This window comes from Cetorhinus maximus, chromosome 9 (assembly GCF_964194155.1).
Source record: "Cetorhinus maximus chromosome 9, sCetMax3.hap1.1, whole genome shotgun sequence".
In the NCBI taxonomy this organism is placed as follows: Eukaryota; Metazoa; Chordata; class Chondrichthyes; order Lamniformes; family Cetorhinidae; genus Cetorhinus; species Cetorhinus maximus.
In genome coordinates this window covers 56,295,624-56,316,345 of record NC_135887.1, presented here as the reverse complement: position 1 = coordinate 56,316,345, position 20,722 = coordinate 56,295,624, and the positions used below count along the sequence as shown (strand labels likewise).

General features: G+C 43.3%; 1 protein-coding gene across 3 annotated transcripts in view; it reads left to right on the top strand.

The window, feature by feature from the left end:
• Positions 1–20,722, top strand: part of LOC144684672 (collagen alpha-1(XXVI) chain-like) — a 202,185-nt gene that overhangs the window by 117,201 nt on the left and 64,262 nt on the right. For all 3 annotated transcript variants that reach the window (XM_078548762.1, XM_078548763.1, XM_078548760.1), the window contains exons 3-4: positions 2,164–2,225; positions 16,436–16,565. In XM_078548762.1, coding sequence (XP_078404888.1) covers positions 2,164–2,225; positions 16,436–16,565 — 192 coding nt within the window. The remainder of the gene's footprint in view (positions 1–2,163; positions 2,226–16,435; positions 16,566–20,722) is intronic.

Genomic DNA, 20,722 nt, shown 5'->3' with positions numbered 1-20,722 from the left:
GCCCCGGCCTGCTTTCGGGGTCCTGCTGTGTGGCAGTGGCGCCCTCCTCGGCCTGTGGAGCTAGAGTTGCTGGGGTCACAGGAAGAGGGGAGTCAGATGGCTTTGACACTCCCAGAATCACCAGGGTGGATATCCTGGGTGTGTGCTCCTGCTGATCCTCCTCCCTATGGGTGCCCAAGGGCCCCTGGCTGACTCCTTGAGGGGAAGGGGAAGCTGGAGTGATATCGAGCTGTCCAGCACCCCTCTCACATTGACACTGTTGGAGGCCAACTATGGCATCAGTGATGGAGTCAATCCCGTGCAGCAGTGCAGGACCAATGTCCTGGGCCAAGGTCTCCATGGCGGCTGCCATCCTGCCATTGTTGACCTCAGTACATTGCGATGCCGGCGCTATCACCTCAGCCTGAAGGCGGACGGACTCCTCCATCATACCTTGCATTTGAGGAGTGCAGCAGACATCCCTTCCTGATGTTCCCGAACTTGCCTTTGCAGCTCCAGCAACTGAGATATGATCGAGTCCAGAGGCTCATCATCTGACTCGAACTCAGCAAATTTCTGGCGTCCAGTAGTCCTCCGAGCGCTGTACACCTGGGAAATCTCTGCCACCACCTGCCTGCTGTGGATCAGAAAGTGCGATTTGCTCCCCAGATTGTGACCCCGAGGCTACTCTAAAGCTAGGTCCCACCGGTGTGTGTGTCTCTGAGCTGGTGGAGGGTGTGGGTGAGCGCTATGATGGGACTTCAGGGAGGGCGCCTTCAGATTCCTCTTCAGAGGTTTCTTTGGGGCTTGATTGGAGGCTCTGGGTCGTGGACTCTGTCGGCTGTTTGGCAGATGTGCCTGTGAAAGCAAGGGGAGATAATTAGTGTATGGCAGTGGCCTGTGAAACAGGACACATCACTCACGGCATGGTTGTCTGATGGATGTTGCACTGCTCAATCCTCACTTGGTAGAGCAGCGCCGACCTCACCGTCAGCACAGGACTGGTTCAGATCCTTGCCGACCAGCTGTGTGGTGCTATTTTCAAAGTCAAAGGACCTTGATTTCAGGCATTCCTCCACCAGTCTGTGACCTCTCCCTCTTGTTGTGTGCCATCTTGTCCTGCATGAATAGAGATGGATAAAGTGTAAGCAGAATGCCCTCCAGGCCCTGATTCCCATTGACTCCAGTTTTGCTAGGGCTCCCTGATGCCATACTTGGTCAAATGCCGCCTTGTTGGCAAGGTTTTGTAACTGGTTATACTTTAAACTCTCTATTTAATTCCAAGATAGAATGGAGTTTGGGGGTCTAAAGGAGAGCTAATTAGCATTTCTACTTGGATAGATGGCCATGTGATTCATGTTGGTTTGGAGATGGCTTTGAGACAGGAAGAGTCCATAGCAAGCCATTGCAGTATCAGATTTCAAGGTTTTTTGTAAGATATCCCTGAATCTCACAAACAGGTCAGTCTGAAAGAATCCGAAAGTGAGAGAAGGCAGAGAAATAGAGGCACCAGCCTTTATGATTTACCATGCAGGTCAGATCTCGCATTCAACTTGAAGAGACCAAGTTTATGAGAATTTGAATGAGGTTGGAAGATTTGCCTAGCTTTGGTTGAGGGGGAGATCTTCAGGGTAACCCTTACCATGAAAGTCAGTTCGGGGATTAAAAATTATCCGGCTGGAAAAGGAAAAAAGGAGCAAGCCATCGGGAGCTGAGAATAGCCTTGGACTGGTTCCTGGACAATGAAGCATCTACTTAAGGGACAGAATAAAGTATAACTGTGGAGGGGGATTTTCAGTAATTTGAAAAGTTAAATGGGGAAACCTTTCTGTAGTTTACAGTTTAAGCTGCCTACTGAAATAGTGTTTAGACAATGTTGCTTTTAGTTTGTTTGTTACAGTAAAAGTCTTAAAACTTGAAACCTTGTCATGTGATCCTTCCAGTCAGTCACTCAAAATTCAAATGTCTTTTTAAAATTTTATCAGTCTCTATGAGAATCGTAACAAGGCAAAGATCAATAAACATGTAAACCAAACTGCTGATTGGCTATCACCCATTCCACAGATCTCACAAAGCCAGAGCCTACCCCATTGTGACTGCTGAAAAGCCAAGGATTTTTTCTGCTTTTTATAAATGATAACGTGCTGAAGTGTAAAATTTAACAGGTGTTCACTTTACTTTCAGAATGTATGAACTGCACCAAATTTGCTGAACTACAGGAGAGATTAAATACCCTGGAGAGTAAGGTAAAAAGACTTGTTTAATTTCAGAAATATTTTAAAAATGTTCCCCAACCTATGTAGTAGAACAGCCAATCTACATAGTGTGTGCAGTAGTTTTCCCTGTTAAACATATATTAAATGTTCAGTTGTATGTTTAATGTAGGTCCAATCATTCAAAGACAGAGCCAAGTTTCAGTCAAAGCTGTGTTTTCAACACAATAAGGTCAAGGCAAGCAATGGACTTGTTCAGAAGCAAATGGATGCTCTAGTGGGAAAAGGGTAATCACTGTTAACCACTTGGCAGAGTCTGAAGGGGCAGTGGAGGAGGGAGGAGGTGCTGGGATAGGAGGGAGGTTGGTGGGCATCCTAGAAACAGGAAGGGCAGTGAGAGAGGAGGGTGGAGCAGTTTCAGTTTCTGTTCCTAAGGCGGCAGTGATGGGCCTTTCCTGATGATAAGACCAAAGAGAAGTACACAGGAAGCTGTGGAATCCAAGCCTGGGACAGTGGCAGGAGAGTAGAAAGACAGGGGAAGAATGGTAGGTTAGACAGGGTCCTCAGGAGGGTAGAAATGAAAGGTAAGATAGAAATTCAGAGATGAATCACCAGAAAGACACTGAGGGAATTCAGGTTATAATACTGCAGACATCCTCATTCAACCTCATTCACAAATAGGCTAGAACTCCCATGGCTATCTTTAAGCCAGGTAGGGGACTTTTCATTTATAACCAATCTCACTCTTCTCCATTTCATGAGTGTTAAGCTCTTTCTAGCCTCATATAAGGAACCTTGTCAAGTGACTTTTGTAAATCCAAGTTAACTCCGTCAATCAGAATGGTTCTAATCCATTTGTTTCATTATTCCTGAAAGAATTCCAACAAATTTGTAAGATGTAACCAATGATCCCAACAGAACCAGTTTTTGCTAAATACTTGTATATAGAACCCTATGAAATTCCCTCAAGCTTATTCTTCATCCTGCAGATCAGGCTAACGGACCTCTAATTACCTGGTTTGATTCTTCTCCTGCATTGAATGTTGGAACTGTTTTCATCACCTTCATTCCTTCTCCAGTATTTCCAGAGATCTGAGAAATGTCAAAGCAACATTAATTTCTCCTCTAATTTCTTGAGGGTGATGCTAACCGTATGTAGCTGCCAGGAACTGTAAGGAATTTTACCCCAAAATGACTAAGTCGATGTGGTGTAAAAACAGATGTTATGATGTGGCTGATGATGTGCGCCAGGCGGACCAAATTGACAATGGAAACTTGGCCACGCTATCACAATGGTTTTGCAATTAGTATTTATTACAAGAAGACGTGTGCACTGAATTCAGACATAATGAGCACACTAAGCCCATTAATATTTTAAAAGTTAAATTAAAATATTTATTAGCAAAAAAAAAATTTCAAGCACATACATAAGACTACAATTACTTAATACTATAACAAATCCTAAAATTCCTAATTAACCTGACTCTAAATTATACACCCACTTTAAGGCAACAATCCAAAATAGATTTTAAATTTAAAAAAAACAAGCCAGCAAGTTACCATGGTACCCACTTGACAGTGGAATTCCAAAAGCTTGTCTCCAACTTTAATTACTGAACACAGCAGACTTATGCACAAATGACTGAAGGCTTCCCGAAGGCTGTTTCACACACTCTTGTTAGATCTTACATGGCCCCCCCAACATAGCCTTTCTTTCTCCTTTATATATATGTTTCTCTCTTTAATGTATAAATTCCATTGTTCCATATGCCTTTGGAAGTTTACCTTTCCCATAATGTAAAAAGCTTTCATGTTGCCAATATTGTCAGTAACCTTTGGGAAAAATAAACACACTGCTAAGCCTTGCTTATCTGGCTAGTTGTGAACACCCTAACATCCCTTTGAAATCCAAACAACTCCTCACTTATCTAAAAATGCAAATTTCCTTCACAACTTATATGCTAAGGCTTTATCCAAGTTTACTCATTAGCATTTCAAGTACCCTTTTCCCCCAGCTCCTTTTTATAATTTTAATCTTGCAGTCTACCTGACTCCAAATGTAATTAAATCACACACATAGAACCATCCACACTCATGCCCATAAACCTACATGACAATAAACCAGAATAATGCTATTAAAATTATTATACTTTCATAACACCTCCATCCTTATGGAAAAATGAACCGTCATAGTTTAAAAGATGGCTTCACTTTCTCAACCCATCTTACACTACTCACTATCTTATCTATATACCCAAACTATTACATCACCAGGTGCATCCATTAACATAGCAATATATACAAATCCTCTGTATTAAGAGGTCGTTTAAGTCCAGTGTCCAGGTTTTAAATGTCCAATTTCCTTTGAGCTTTCAGCTCTCGACAATGACCCTGCAGTTAGATATTCTCGTCCAGCCACATGTATAATCTGTAAATTAAATGGTTGCAGCAATAAACTCCATCTGAACAGCCTTGCACTTCAGACTCGAAATTTGTCCAGAAATTTTAAAGGATTGTGGTCTGCATAAACAATTGTTTCTGCTGGATTGCTTGCAACATGAACCTCGAAATGCTGCAACGCTAACTCCAGACCCAGAGTCTCCTTTTCGATCGTTGAATATCTTCTCTGTTGTACATTCAGCTTTAGTGAAAAATACCCTATCAGTTTTTCAATTCCAGTTTCATCTTCTTGCAACAATGCAGCACGAATGCCTACTTCATTCGTATCAACTGCCAACTTAAACTGCTCGGCATAATTAGATACTGCCAAAACTGTGTTGTAGCCAGTACAGTTTTTAAACTGTCAAATGCATTCTGACACTCCTGCGTCCATTGAAATTTCTTATTGTTTTTAATAATTCAGTCAATGGAACAACCAGACTGCTAAAATTTGGTACAAACTTCTGGTAAAACCTATTCAAGCCCAGAAATCTCAAGACTTCTCATTTTTATGTGGGCAGGGGAAATTCATGATGGCTTTTACTTTCACATCTCTCAGTGCCACCTTACCATGTCCAATGGTATGGCCTAGATATGTAACTTATGCTACTGAAAACTCACTCTTAGCCAAGTTCACCACCAAATTAGCTTCTTGCTAATTAAATTAATCAATTAAATAGTCCTTTCAGATGTTGTAAATGCTCCTCCCACATGTGACTGAAAACTATCAAATCATCAATATAAACAGCACAATTGTTCAGCCCTGCAATTACTTTGTCAGTCTTTGAAATGTTGCTGATGCATGTTTCATACCAAATGGCATTACTTTAAACTGATATAGTCCATCCGGCAATACCTCCTTTGCTCTCTCTCCGATAAGCATACTTGCCAATATCCTCTCAGCAAGTCAAGTTTTGTGATAAACTTTGATTGTCCCACTTTCTCAATGCAACCTTTCAACCGTGGTATAGGATATGATCCGCTTTTGTCACTGCATTCACTTTTCGATAGTCCACACAAAGATTTTGTGTTCTATCCGGTTTCAATACCATCACAATAAGCGAACTCCAGTTACTGCAACTAGACTCAATGATGTCATTTTGAAGCATGAATTCAATTTTTTTCTGTACTAGTGATAACTTTGCTGGATTTAATCTATAAGGATGTTGCCATGTACATCATGGCCAGGATTTTCCACTTGTCAGGTGGGCTCGGTGGGGGTGACCGGGAGCAGCTGCGAAACGAGCCGCCGCTCGCGATTGGGCCCGGGCCGCGATTTCATGCTAGCTGGCCAACTAACGGACAGCCAGCATGAATCACGTGCTGCAGCGCTCAGTGCTGCTGGGGTGGGGGGCGTGGGGGAGTAGGGCGAGCATGGAGGTTCACACATACGCACGTGTGCACTCAGTAAAAGCTCCTTGAGGCACAGAGCTCTGTCTCATGAGCAGGGACGTGTTAGAAATTAGGTGGAAATTTTTTTTTCTTTTTAAAATTCATTGATTGAAACCTCATCCCACCCGTGGATGAGGTTTCGCAAAAAATGCAAAGTCTGCTTGGTCTTTTCGCCTGCCTGCCAACTGTAAGGTTGGATGGGCAGCAAAAAGTTTAATTTAATTAAAATTTTAATGATCTTAATAGGCCTGTTAAGTCGGGCACGCTGCCGACTCCCATGCTGCCCGCCAACCGAAATATCGCGCGAGTACACGATGATGTTGAGACCCACACCCAATGTCATTGCGCGTCATTTTTCATTTGTTCGGGTTGGGCGCGCACCTGCCCAATGAGCGCAATATTCTGCCCCATATGTAGCTAAATTTGTCCTCCCTAGATTATTCCCACAAATAGCTAGTGTGACTGCAATGGCTTCTCCAAATTACTTTGACACTTGTCTGGAAGGTAACTCAATGGCCTGAGTTTTACCTTTGGTGGGCATGCTTTGCCGATTCACCCATCCGCCAGCATAAGGTTGGACAGGCCACAGAAAATCAGAGACAATTGCGCCGTTAATGGGCTTAATTGCCCTCTTAATTGTCGACGGGTGCGCTTCCAACTTTTGCGCATGCACACCAAGCGAAATATTGTGCAAGTGTGTGATGACTTCGGGATGGGCACCTGATGTCTGCTCGCATGATTTTATGCCCATCTGGGTCGGGTGCGTGTCTGCCTGCGGGATGTAAAATTTAGCCCAATGTTACATTTAAATTTCTAAGTACCCCTTCATTGTCCAATTTAATTAGAAGAAAATCAATTTCAGAATCCTTCGTTTCTACCTCTTTCTCCTTATCTACCACCACTAATACCTCCTTTTGGTTGTCTTCCCTGTCAAAATACTTTTTAAGCATATTTACATGACACACCCTCTGCTTCTTTCTTTTATCTGGAGTATTTTTTAAATAATTTACTCCATTTAGTTTCTTTTCAATCCGGTTAAGCCCACTAAACCTTACCTTTAATGACTCCTCCAATGCTAGTAACAAAACTAATACTTTTCCCCAAGCAACAAAACTATAAGGTTTGGCTGTCTCATCTGCCTCGGCTTTCATCACCTGCTGTGATATTCTTAAATGTTCCTTAGATAACTCACATGCTCTGTTCAATCTTTGTCTGAAGTTTGTCACATAATCCAGGACAGTAGTTTCCAAATTTTGACCCACCATTTTCTCCCGAATCAATTTCAGTGGTCCCCTTACCTAATGACCATAAACTAATTCAAAAGGACTAAATCCAGTCGATGCATTAGGAATGCCTCAATGAGCAAATAACAAGAATTGTATTCCCCTATCCCAATCCTGTGGATAGTCCTGACTATAAGCCCTCATCATGGTTTTTAAAGTTGGATGCCATCTTTCCAAAGCACCTTGTGATTCAGAATGATAAGCTGTTGACTTAAATTGTTTTATTTCCAAACTGTTCATTACTTCCTTAAACAGCTGTGACATGAAATTTGAACCCTGATCTGATTGTATTTCTTTTTACAAGATATCTTATAAAAGATTTAATCAATCCTTCCACAATTCTCTTTGCTATAACATTTTGCAAAGGCATCGATTCCAGAAACCTTGTAGACACATCCGTTATTATCAGCAAGTACTGATTTCCACTTTTAGTCTTAGCAGGGGCCCTACACAATCAACCAGGACCCAAGTAAAAGGTTCCTCAAATGCTTGAATTGGAATTAAAGTTGCTTGTTTAATCACTGTTTGAGGTTTCCCTGTCACCTGACATGTGTGACATGTTCTACAGAATTTGACTACATCTTTATGCAATCCAGGCTCATAGAAATGTTTTTGTATTTTTGCCTGAGTTTTCCTAATTCCTAAATGCCCCCCTATTGGAATTTCATGAGCTACTCTCAATATCTCATTTCTGTATCCAGATGGTACAACAATCTGATGCACTTCCATCCATTTTTCATCTGCTGAAACATGAGATGGCCTCCATTTCCTCATTAACACATTACCTTTAAGGTAATAACATACTGGAATACATTCCGCCTTTGCTTCTGAGTAAGCTGTCTGATATAACTGCTTTATTCGTGGAACCTTCTGTTGTAACTCTACCAACCTCCCTGAGCTAAACACATCAGCTTCATTTCCTCAGTTCTCTCTCCCTGAACAATCTTATCAAAGATAACATCACCTAATTGAATTTCAACATCTTTCCCCTGCCTTTTAACTTCCTCCTCTCCCTGTTTTAACCTGTGAGTTTGTGATCTCATTACTACACAATCTGGAAGCAATTCAGAATACTCTTTCTGCAATACCTCTGTTGAATGCACCTCTAAAGGCTTCTCAACTAACGTAGGTATGACCCACATCTGTGACTCAACATCATTACCTAAAATAAATTGAACTGCTGCAATGGGCAATTATTCCACTACTCTGACAATCACCTCACATGTTTTCCACTTACTCTTTAAATTTACCTTCAACAATGGAATAGGTTTAGCATCTCCATGAACCCCACTTATTATCACTTTTCCCTGCAATAAACTGAACAACAAGAATCACTATCCCATAAGATTAAGAATTGACAAGCCCCTGTGTCTCTTAAAATTTTAATATCTTTACCTGCTCCACCCAGTACACATGGAAAGACTTCCTCTTCATATACAAAATCTTTGAACATTTCTGCAATCTGCTCTTCGGAACTCCCTTGGGTAAATTGTGAACACACTCCCACTTCTTTACCTATCACTGATTCATCCTGCTTTACCTGTACACAAACCACTGGTTTTTCCTGTGGCTGAACCTCAGAACCCACAGCACTTTTACTTCCAGAATTGTTCTGCATTCCAATTACTGCAACAGATTTTCTTTGTAACCCCCAACACATCGACTTTGTGTGCCCAACTTTATTACAATGACAACGCCTCAATTGTCCAGTGTCACTTCTACCCTCAGCACCGTCCTTTCTGGTCTGAGAAAAAACTTACTGAGAATTTCCAAACACTCCTTTTCTTTCTTGATTACCCACCTTCCTTTCACCTTCCCACTTTCTATCCTTCTCAGATTTAAAAGGGAGGGGGGGTGAAAAAATTATTCAGATCTATGAACTAACTCATAACCATCAGCTATTCTCTGCTGCTTGTCTTGCCATTTTAACCCTCTGTTCTTCCACATGAGTTCTCACTACCAAAGGAATTGAATCTTTAAATTCTTCCTAGAATTACTTCTCTAAGAGCTGCATATGTTGTCTCTACCTTTAATGCCCATATCCACTGGTCAAAATTACTTTGTTTTAATCTCTCAAATTAATCAAAACTGTTTCCTTATATTCCTAGATTTCTCCCTGTACGCCTCAAATATGCATTCAAAATATAAAGCCGGCATCATAGTCCACCGATACTTCTTCTGACAGTAGTCCACCAGGACCATTAGAGGGTTTAAAAATTAAATTAAAGTATTTATTAACAAAGGAAAAGATTTCAAGGACATACATAACACTAAAATTACTTAATACTATAACAAATCCTAAAATTCCTAATTGACCTGACTCCAATTTACACAGCCCCTTTAAGGCAACAGTCCAAAATAGATTTTAAATTAAAAAAAAAACAAGCCAGCAAGTTACCACAGTACCCACTTGACAGTGGAATTCCAAAAGCTTGTCTCCAACTTTAGTTACTGGACACAGCAGACTTATGCATAAATGGCTGAAGGCTTCCTGAAGGCTGTTTCACACATTCTTCTTAGATCTTACGTTGCCCCGCAGCATAGCATTTCCTTCTCCTTTATATATGTTTCTCTCTCTTTAATATGTAAATTCTATTGTTCCATTCCCATAATGTAAAAATCCTTCATGTTGCCAATATTGTCAGTAACCTTTGGGAAAAATAAACACACTGCTTCACCTTGCTTATCTGGCTAGTTGTAAACGTCATAACATCCCTTTGAAATCCAAACAACTCCTTCACTTATCTAAAAATGCAAATTTCCTTCACATCTCAAATGCTAAGGTCTCATCCAAGTTTACTCATTAGCATTTCAAGTACATATCTACACTTAACTCCTTTTTACAATTTCAATCTTGCAGTCTGCCTGACTCCAAGTGTAATTAAATCACACAGACAGAACCATCTACACTCACACTCATAACCTACTTTACAATAAACCAGAATAATATTCTGAAAATTATTATACTTTCATAACACAGAAAATGCTGGAAATGCTCAATCGGTTATACTGCATCTGTGGAGAGAAAAACTGTTTTATTTAATTCGTTCATGGGATGTGAGCATCACTGGCTAGGCCAACATTTATTGCCCATCACTAATTACCCTTGAGAAGATGGTGGTGAGCCGCTGCCTTGAACCGCTGCAGTCCATGTGGTGTAGCTACGCCCACAGTGCTGTTAGGGAGACCCAGCGACAGTGATGGAAGGGCGATATATTTCCAAGTCAGGATGAAGAAAGGTTTTGAAAAAAGTCCTTTGTCAGAGAAGTTGTTAACTCTGCTTCTCTCCACGGATTATGCCAAACCTACTGAGTATTTCCCAGCATTCTCCGTTTTTATTTCAGGTTTCCAGCATCTGCAGTATTTTGCTTTTCCTTTAGAAGTCGATGTGGTGATTTACCACAGCCAATTGCAGTCACGATGTCTGCTGCCCTGATAATGATTCAACATTTCATGACCAGGTTTTCTTATTCCTATTGTATCCATATAATATGTTCTTTACAAAATGCTTAACTCTCAAAACAGCCTTAACTGCAGTAGCACTTCATAGAGTACTGCAGGACGGAAGAAGTCCATTCAGCCCATCTATTCTGTACCAATTCTTTCAAAGTGCCATCTCTTTTTGATCAAGGGTGTAACAATTGTTATCCTTCAGTCCTGTGGCACCACCCCAATATCTAAGGAGGATTGGAAGATTGTGGCCAGAGTCTCTATAATTTCCAACCTTACTTTTCTCAGTATCCTCAGATAAATGCCATCTGGACCTGGTGATTTATCCAATTTTCAATATGCCAGCCTTTCTAATACCTCCTCTTTATGTTTATTTCATCCAGTATCCTTGCAACCTCCTTACTAACCATTCCTTTGGCAAAGTCTTCTTCCTTGGTGAATATCAATGAAGAATACACATTTACCACCTCAGCCATGCTACAACCCTGCAGCAATAGTTCTCCATTGTGGGCCCTAATTCCCCCATTGCTGACAACCTTTTTATTCTTAATGTGCTTATGGAAAACCTTTTATTTTCATTTGTATTAGCCACCAATCTATTCCCACACAGTTATCTTTCCCCTATAATCCTTTTTACGCTTTTTTTATACTTTTTATATTTAGTCTCATAACCTTGTATGATTACCCTCTCCAAGATCTTGAGATGCCATTTGCCAGATATCCCCTTTTCCTGTTTCATCCTACTCTCTAACTTCTTTGTCATCCAAGGAGCTCTGGCTTCAGTTACCCTCCCTTTCCTCCTGGTATCAATGAACTTAGACTCGACCCAAACCATCTCCTCTTTAAAGGCTGCCCACTACTCCATTACCTTTCTGCCTTTAACTCCAATTTACCTCGGCCAGATCCCTCCTCAATTTGCTGAAGTTAACCGTTCGCCAGTTAAGAATTTTTAGTCTAGATTGTTTTTTGTCTTTCTTCATAACTAATCTAAACTTTACTATACTATGACCCCTATTCCCATGATGCTCCTTAACTGTGACTTTCTCCACTAGACCTATTTAATTCCACAGCAATGCCTCCTTCCTCATTGAGCAGAAAACATACTGATTAAGAATGTTCTCCTGAATACATTTTAGAAGAACTCTCCCTTCTTTGTCATTAACACATATACTGCCCCATTCAATGTCGGGGTAGTTAAAGGTTCCCAATATCACTACTCTAGTTCTTGCAACTCTCATTAATTTCCGTGCAAATGCTCCTCTATCCCTTTTTCATTATTTTGTGGCTTATAAAATGAATCCTGAATTTGCTTATTTTATTCTTTGGAGACTATTTGGAAACTAACAAAAATAATTTCCTCTGATTCCATGACTTACAGTGGTGATGACAGGAACCTTATTTTAATGGTTTTTAAAGATGTTGTTATCTGGGAGCGAGTAATATTCTGTAACTGAATGTAAGGCTTCAGTTCATGATACACAATGAGCAAAGATTTTGAACACCTCTATTAAATCTCCTTTTAATCTTCTCTGCTCTAAGGGGAAGAACCCCAGCTTCTCCAGTCTCGCCTTGTAACAGAAGATCCCTCATCCCTGGTATAATTCTCGTCAATTTCCTCTACAGTCTCTCCAAGGCCTTGACATGCTTCCTAAAGTGCAGTGCCTGAAACTGAACAGAACACTGTTCTCCAGCTGGGGCCTAACCAGTGTTAGCTTACAGTTTCAGTGTTAATTCCTTGCTCTTATACTCTATTCTTCTAGAAATAAAGCCTAAGATCCATGTGCTTTTTTAACAGCATTCTCAGCTTGCCTTGTTCTCAAAGATTTGTGTACATACATCCCAAAGTCTCTCTGTTCCTGCACCTCGTTGAAAAGAATGTCATTTAGCCTTGCCTCATTTTTCTACCAAAATGCATCACTTCACATTTTTCTGTGTTAGGAGTTATAGCGTCTCCTGCTGCCTGTCAGGGGTCATGTGATGTTCTTGGAGGCTCTGACCATTGAGCCCTAATGTGCCTTCAGTTGTCTTGGCCCTAAGCTCTGGATTTCCCTCCCTACACCTCTCCGTCTCTCTACCTCACTTTCCTCCTTTAAGGCACCCCTTAAAACCTACCTCTTTGACCAAGCTTTTGTTTATCTAAACTAACATCTTCATATGTGGCTCAGGGTCATACTTTGTTACATAATGCTTCTGTGAGGCATCTTGGAATGTTTCATTATGTTAAAGGCACTACATCAATATAAGTTGTTGTTGTAAGTTGTGGTTGCTGTTGGTTGAGGGATTAATATTGGCCAGCATACCAGGATAACTCCCTGCTCTTCGAATAGTACCTTGGGATCTTTTGTGTCCCCTTGAGAGGGCACTTGGTTTCATTTCTTATCATAAAGATGGCATCTCCAATAGTGTAGCACTGCCTCAACGCTGCACCGGAGTGTCAGACCTGAGAGGGCTCCTCTGACACTTCCTCAACACTGCACCGGAGTGTCAGATCTGAGAGGGCTCCTCTGACACTGCCTCAACACTGCACCGGAGTCTCAGACCTGAGAGGGCTCCTCTGACACTGCCTCAACACTGCACCGGAGTCTCAGACCTGAGAGGGCTCCTCTGACACTGCCTCAACACTGCACCGGAGTGTCGGACCTGAGAGGGCTCCTCTGACACTGCACCGGAGTGTCGGACCTGAGAGGGCTCCTCTGACACTGCCTCAACACTGCACCAGAGTGTCAGACCTGAGAGGCTCCTCTGACACTGCCTCAACACTGCACCGGAGTGTCGGCCTTGATTTTTGTGCTCAAGTCTTGGTGTGGAACTTGAACTCTGAACCTCCTGACTCAGAGGTGAGAGTGTTACCAACTGAGCCACAGCTAGTAACATCCCTTCCATAAAGTGACATGTCTAACAATACAGTAATCCCTGAATACTGAGCTGCACTGTCTGTCTGACCATCTGCAGCAGGGATTGAAACTCTGATTTCTGATTGAAAGGAGAGAGTATCACTCACTGAACGAAGCTGACCTGAAAGTGAGATATAAATATTCTCTTCAGCCCATCCAGGGCGACCTTTCATAGAAACTTCCAATTCCCATTCAACCCAACTTGATGATCAGAGTCAAGTGTTCCTGGGGACTGACTAGGATGGATGCTCCAATCATCTCGCTGGTGCAATGGGAAGGCAGACAGACCTATTGTGTCAGATCCCCGTCCACTGTGTTGCTACAGGATTTCTTGAAGCTTCCCAAAGTTGCAGCACCAGAGCTGATACAGTCATGGTCCTGTGCAGAAATCACTAAAAGCTGGTGGACAGGTACAAAAAAATCAAAAAGACTGATTGAATGTTGGCCTTCACCCCAAAGAGGCTGGAATACAAAGGGGCGGAAGTTACATTATAGCTGTACAGAGCTGTGGTTAGATCTCAGCTGCTGTCCTGCAGTGCATCACAGGACAGCTTGTGAGGAGGAGGCCACACCAATTCACTAGAATGATACCGGGACTAAAAGGGTAAAATTATGTGGACAGGTTGATTTATCGTATAGACTAGGGTTGTATTCCCTCGAATACGGAAGATGGTGTGATCTAATAAAGGTGTTAAGATGATTAAAGGGTTTGATAGGATTAATAGAGAGAAACTGTTTCCTCTGGCGGGAGAGTCCAGGACAAGTGGTTCATGGGTGATGTCAGGGAGCACTTCACACAAAGGGGAGTGGAAATCTAGAACTTTCTCCCTCAAAAAACTGTTGAAGCTGGAGGTCAATTGAAGCTTTCAAAACTGAGCTTGATAGATTTAGTCAGACAAGGCGATTAAGGGGTATGGAATAAAGCTTGCTCGACATCCTAATATATAGATCATCCATAATCTAACTGAGAGACAGAACAGGCTTCAAGAGAGTGAACAGCCCCCACATGTTGTGAAAGCATTGAGCAGTTTTTGGCGGTTTCCCAAAGAGGTATGTTCAGGTTTTGCCCTGTTATACTCTCAATAAGAGTATTCAGGCAACTTTACAGCACCATGCGTTTGTAAAGACTGCACGGAAGATTCTTCACAAACCATTCAGAATATTTTGAGATTGTTTCTATTCAAAATCATGTTTCCAAAAACGAAGGCACATTAGGTGTATTGCATTTTACCATCATTAAAACTAGCAGTAATGACCTGTTGTACATTCCCACAACTTCCCATCTCCGGTGCTACCCAAACATTTACTGTATCCCCCCAGAAGTCTCCATGTAAGGATTGCACAGGAGTTCCCGGGAAGTTCAAACATCCCATGAGCAATTACCCTACACCAGGGACCACCCAATACTCTGATTTAAATCGCAGATTTCAGATGGTCCCAACTCTCTTAACAGAATAGTTACCCAGGAAAAGCTAGAACGATTAAAACCACTTCTAACACCTGGGTAAGTAGCACTGGCCCCGCCACCCCCAATGGCCCATGGGACCACCCCCCATATTCTGACTACACTCCTGACCCCCCCCAACCACCCACCCACTCCCCACAACTATCCTCCCCACCCCCAACTATCCTCCCTACCCCCCTGACTACCCTCCCCACCTCCCCGTCTACCCTCCCCACCTCCCCAGTTACTTCCCCAACCCCCCGAATACTCCTCCCATCCCCCAACTACCCCTCCACACCCCCAACTACCCTCCCAACCCCCACGAATACCCTCTCAACCTCCTGACTACCCGCCCAACAACATCACACCCATCCGACTACCCCTCCTCCATTGACCATCCAACAATCCCCCACCATCCCCCATCCTATCCTTGCAGCGTAAGTAACTAGGAATGGAGTGGCAATGCGATGCTGATTCAAACTCCTCAGAAGTTCTGGCTCAATAATTTTTGAGAACAATTGAGAAGAGAGACAATATTTGAAATTACATATTGCCTCTCAGCACCTTGTGACATTCCAAAGTGTTTCATTGCTCATGAAATAAATTTGAAATGTTGTCACTGTTGTAATGGTGACAAACATGGGAGCTAGCTTGTGCACAGTAAGATCCCATTTAATAAGTAGATGTGGCAGTTTTAGAAAACAGATTCTCATCCAAACCTAAATGATTCAACCAATGAGGAAGAAGAGAAAGACTTGCATTTATTTAGCTTTTCAAGGACACATGGTATGAAGTGTAGTCACTGTTATAATGTAAATAACAGTCAAAATGTTCACAGCAAGCTCCCACAAACAACAATATGATGATAACTAGATTCAGTATTGGGCAGGGAGAACTCCCCTGCTCTTCTTTGAATAGTACAATGTGATCTTTTAGAGCCACCTGAGAGTGCAGACAGGGCCTTAATGTTTCATTTGAAAACAGTCACTCCAACAATCCCTCAGTACTGTACAGAGTGTCAGTCTAGATTTTGGACTCAAGCCTCTGGAGTGGTAAGAGTGCTACCACTGAACCGAGGCTGATCCATGCCCAGATGGGATTATTCTTTCAAATATATTCAATATTGGATGGATCTTGGGGAATTTTGTTAATGAAAATAGTCTGGGATATTTTAGGTAGCTACATGTTTCATATCCAACCAAAACAGCTGGCTCCAGCTCATTTAAATAAAAGAACAATTGGTTCAAAATCACCTTTGTGGGTTATTGTTGAGAAGGAACAAGCCTTGATGAAACAGTCCTTGGATGCCAAATACTAACTTCAGCAGTGCTATCATTCCAGATGTTTGAGCTGCATGTTACAGATGCTGCTGGAGTGCCACCTACAGGTAATGAGACATCAGAGCCCGCTGTGCAACCAAAGCCACGAGAGAACCACATGTACATACTGAGAGGGCCACCAGGTCCTAGAGGTCAGTGCCAGATACACCACTCTATAATCTTGAGTGTGATTGATTACTTTGTTTGGGGGGAAAATAGGTTAAATTAAGGAGCAGACAGAGGCATGATGGGTTAAATAGACACCTTCTGTGTGGTATGATTCTATGGGAGTAAAATGGGTCTTGTAGCACTCATTTTTAGCACAATGTGCTCAACACGTAGTAAATACGTAGTAACAATGCCCATCCACCACTATTCTCCTCCGTCTGGCTGAACTTGTTCTCACACTGAACAATTTCTCCTTAAACTCCTCTCACTTCCTCCAAATAAAAGGTGTGGCTATGGGTACCCGCATGGGCCCCAGCTATGCCTGTCTCTTTATGGGGTATGTGGAACATTCCTTGTTCCAGTCCTACTCTGGCACCCTCCCACAACTCTTTCTCCGGTACATCGATGATTACTTCGGTGCTGCTTCATGCTCTCGTCTGGACCTGGAAAAATGTATTAATTTTGCTTCCAATCTCCACCCCTCCGTCATTTTAACATGGTCCATCTCTGACACTTCCCTTCCCTTCCTTGACCTCTCTGTCTCAATTTCTGGTGATAGACTGTCCACTAATATCCATTACAAGCATACCGACTCCCACAGCTACCTCGACTACACCCCACTTCCTGTAAGGACTCCATCCCATTCTCTCAGTTCCTTCGCCTCCGTCGCATCTGTTCTGATGATGCCACTTTCAAAAACAGCTCCTCTGACATGTCCTCCTTCTTCCTTAACCAAGGTTTTCCACCCACGGTGGTTGACAGGGCCCTCAACCGTGCCCGGCCCATCTCCCGCGCATCCGCCCTCACACCTTCTTCTCCCTCCCAGAAACATGATAGGGTCCCCCTTGTCCTCACTTATCACCCCACCAGCCTCCGCATTCAAAGGATCATCCTCCGCCATTTCCGCCAACTCCAGCATGATGCCACCACCAAACACATCTTCCCTTCACCCCCCCCGGCGGCATTCCGTAGGGATCATTCCCTCCGTGACACCTTGGTCCACTCCTCCATCACCCCCTACACCTCAACCCCCTCCCACGGCACCTTCCCATGCAATCGCAGAAGATGCAACACCTGCCCCTTTACTTCCCCTCTCCTCATTGTCCAAGGGCCCAAACACTCATTTCAAGTGAAGCAGCATTTCACTTGCACTTCCCTCAACTTAGTCTACTGCATTCGTTGCTCACAATGCGGTTTCCTCTACATTGGAGAGACCAAACGCAGACTGGGTGACCACTTTGCAGAACACCTTCGGTCTGTCCGCAAGCATTACCCAGACCTCCCTGTCGCTTGCCATTTCAACACACCACCCTGCTCTCATGCCCACAATGTCCATCCTTTGCTTGCTGCATTGCTCCAGTGAAGCTCAAAGCAAACTGGAGGAACAGCAGCTCATCTTCCGACTAGGCACTTTACAGCCTTCCGGACTGAATATTGAGTTCAACAATTTTAGATCATGAACTCTCTCCTTCATCCCCACCCCCTTTCCGATTTTCCCCCATCTTTTTGGTTTTTCCAATAATTTATATAGATTTTTCTTTTCCCACCTATTTCTATTATTTTAAATATATTTCCATCCATTGTTTTATCTCTACCTTTTAGCCTATTTCGATTCCTTCACCCCACCCCATCCCCACTAGGGCTATCTGTACCTTGCTTGTCCTGCTTTCTACCCTGAATTAGCACATTCCTTTAGATAATATCACCACTTTCAACACCTCTTTGTCCTTTTGTCTGTGACATCTTTTGGTTATCTCCTCCTATCACTGGCCCTCTATCCAGCTCTACTTGTCTCCCCCCCCCCACCCCCTTAAACCAGCTTATATTTCACCTCTTTTCTATTTTTCCTTAGTTCTGTTGAAGAGTCATACGGACTTGAAACGTTAACTGTGTTCCTCTCCGCAGATGTTGTCAGACCTGCTGAGTTTTTCCAGGTATTTTTGTTTTTGTTTTGGATTTCCACCATCCGCAGTTTTTTGCTTTTAACGTAGTAAATAAGGTTGGTGAGTTCCAGGAACTGATATAATGGCAATAATCTGCCTGAAAGGGGAGGAGGATTGGGAACTTAATATTCCTGGCTACAAGGGATTCGGAAATGATGAAGGCAAAAAAGGAGTGAGGCTGGTAGTATTGATCAAAGAAACTCTGAAATCATTACAGAGCACTGCTGTAGGTGAGGATCAAAGCCAGAGACCAGTATATTCCACGCCTGATTGTGATGGGCGTGTTTAGTGGCGAGATCGGAAAATCTCGCGAGATGGCCCGACGTTTCCCGGCGACATAAATCCGGGAAGCAATTGCTCCCTCCCCCGTCAATGGCGGACCACGTTTCCCGCTGTCAGATGTCAGGAACTTAATTTGAATACATTTGCATATCATTACCATGGCCACACACCGGAATCACACCCCCACATCAAATTTAAAGCCCATGTCGGCGTGATTTTAGAATGGAATGATTTACAACTGCTTTTCAAAAGTGTGCACCTGGCAACCTGAACTTCAAGGGGCACTCGGAGGTGAGTGCACAGAACTTAGCGCAGCGCTCGTGAGGATCTCAACACAAGGAAGTGGCTCCGTGGATTCGAGGGGGCAGCCAGAGGCACGTCTCCACAGCAGCTCCTTCATGGCTGGCTTGTGGTGCCAGGACTGGGGCAACACTACTGAAGAGAAGGAAACCTCGGGGCAAGGATAACAGTGCAAAGGGGAGGTGATGGTAGCACAGGCTGAAGGTTGCAGACTAACATGGAGGGAGGAAGAAAACGGCCAGGCAGATAGAGAAACATGTCAAAGATGAGCACTCTTCTGTCGCTGAGACCATCTAGCTTGAGCTCAATTGACATGCTTAGAGTCAGGCTGGTCAAGCAAATGTGTCCACTCAAGCAGCTGAGAGTGCTGATGATTGCTCCTCTAATTTTAACCCTTCATGGGCAGACTTCAAACTCGACTGAGTGCTTAGGTGCTGCACAACCATTGGGCGACTGGGAAAGCTTGAGGATGCCCTTGGAAAAGGTGGCCATGGAACACTGACGGAGGGGTTGTCATGGTAATGAAGGAAAAAACACCAAATTGTATCCGAAAATATTGGACTTTCTAAACAAGACCTGAGTTTTTAAATTGCACACAAGCCACTGGCTGGAATGCTGCAGGGTAACTCCCTAAGAGGTAATGGAACCCCAGCCTGTTGCCAGACAACGTATTTCTAAATACATCCAGAAGCTAATTGCTCCCTCCAGTAGAGACAATGGGACATAATGGGAGATGAGTATCGTCTCATCAAGAAATCCTGTGAGCAATGTCCAGACAGATTTGTGAATTTGCTTCCCACTTGAAAGAAGAGGTTAGAAGTGAGCTGAGAAGCTGCCCCAGGGTCTGTCTGCTGGTGGGTGCCCTGAGAGAGAGCAAGTACTGGAAGTTTGACTCAGAAGTAACAGCCACACACAGTACCCCTGCAAATCATTTTTCAGGCATCCTGATCTCTCTCCCTCTCCTTGGATTCAACTCTACTGGAACCTCGAAACCGACTATTCGTCTACAGGTGCCAACTCTACTGGAGCCTTGAATTGTAACAGCCGCAACACTCAGTCACCTGCAAACGAGGAGTGGACAATGATCCACCAGATGGTATTGCCACACCAAGGTACGGTGGGGAAATCTTGCGGCTAGCTCACAAAGTTTCAATGGCTGGGCATGTCGGTATAGGCAAAACCCAAGCCCACATTAGCCAGCATGGCCACACATCCACAGGGACGTAGTAAGGTTTTACAGAACCTGCCACACATGCCAGGTTGTGGAAAACCCCAACCTGCAATACGACACTGCAGCTATTATTCCCATGCCGGTTTTTGGGGAACCATTCAGCAAGGTGTTAGTGTGCTGTGTGGGGCCCCTACCCAAAACAAAAGGGGGCCACAGGTATATCTTTACCATCATGGACGTGGCTACCCATTTCTCAGAGGCGGTTCCCCTGAGAACCATACCTGCCAAAATAGTGCTGAGGGAATTGACCCAATTCTTTACCAGGTATGATCTACCCATCAAGATCCGGTCAGACCAGGGCTCAAATTTCATGTCCAAGATATTCCAGGAAGTCATGGGTAACCTGGGCGTGACCCAACTGAAGTCTTCAGCGTTTCACCCGCAG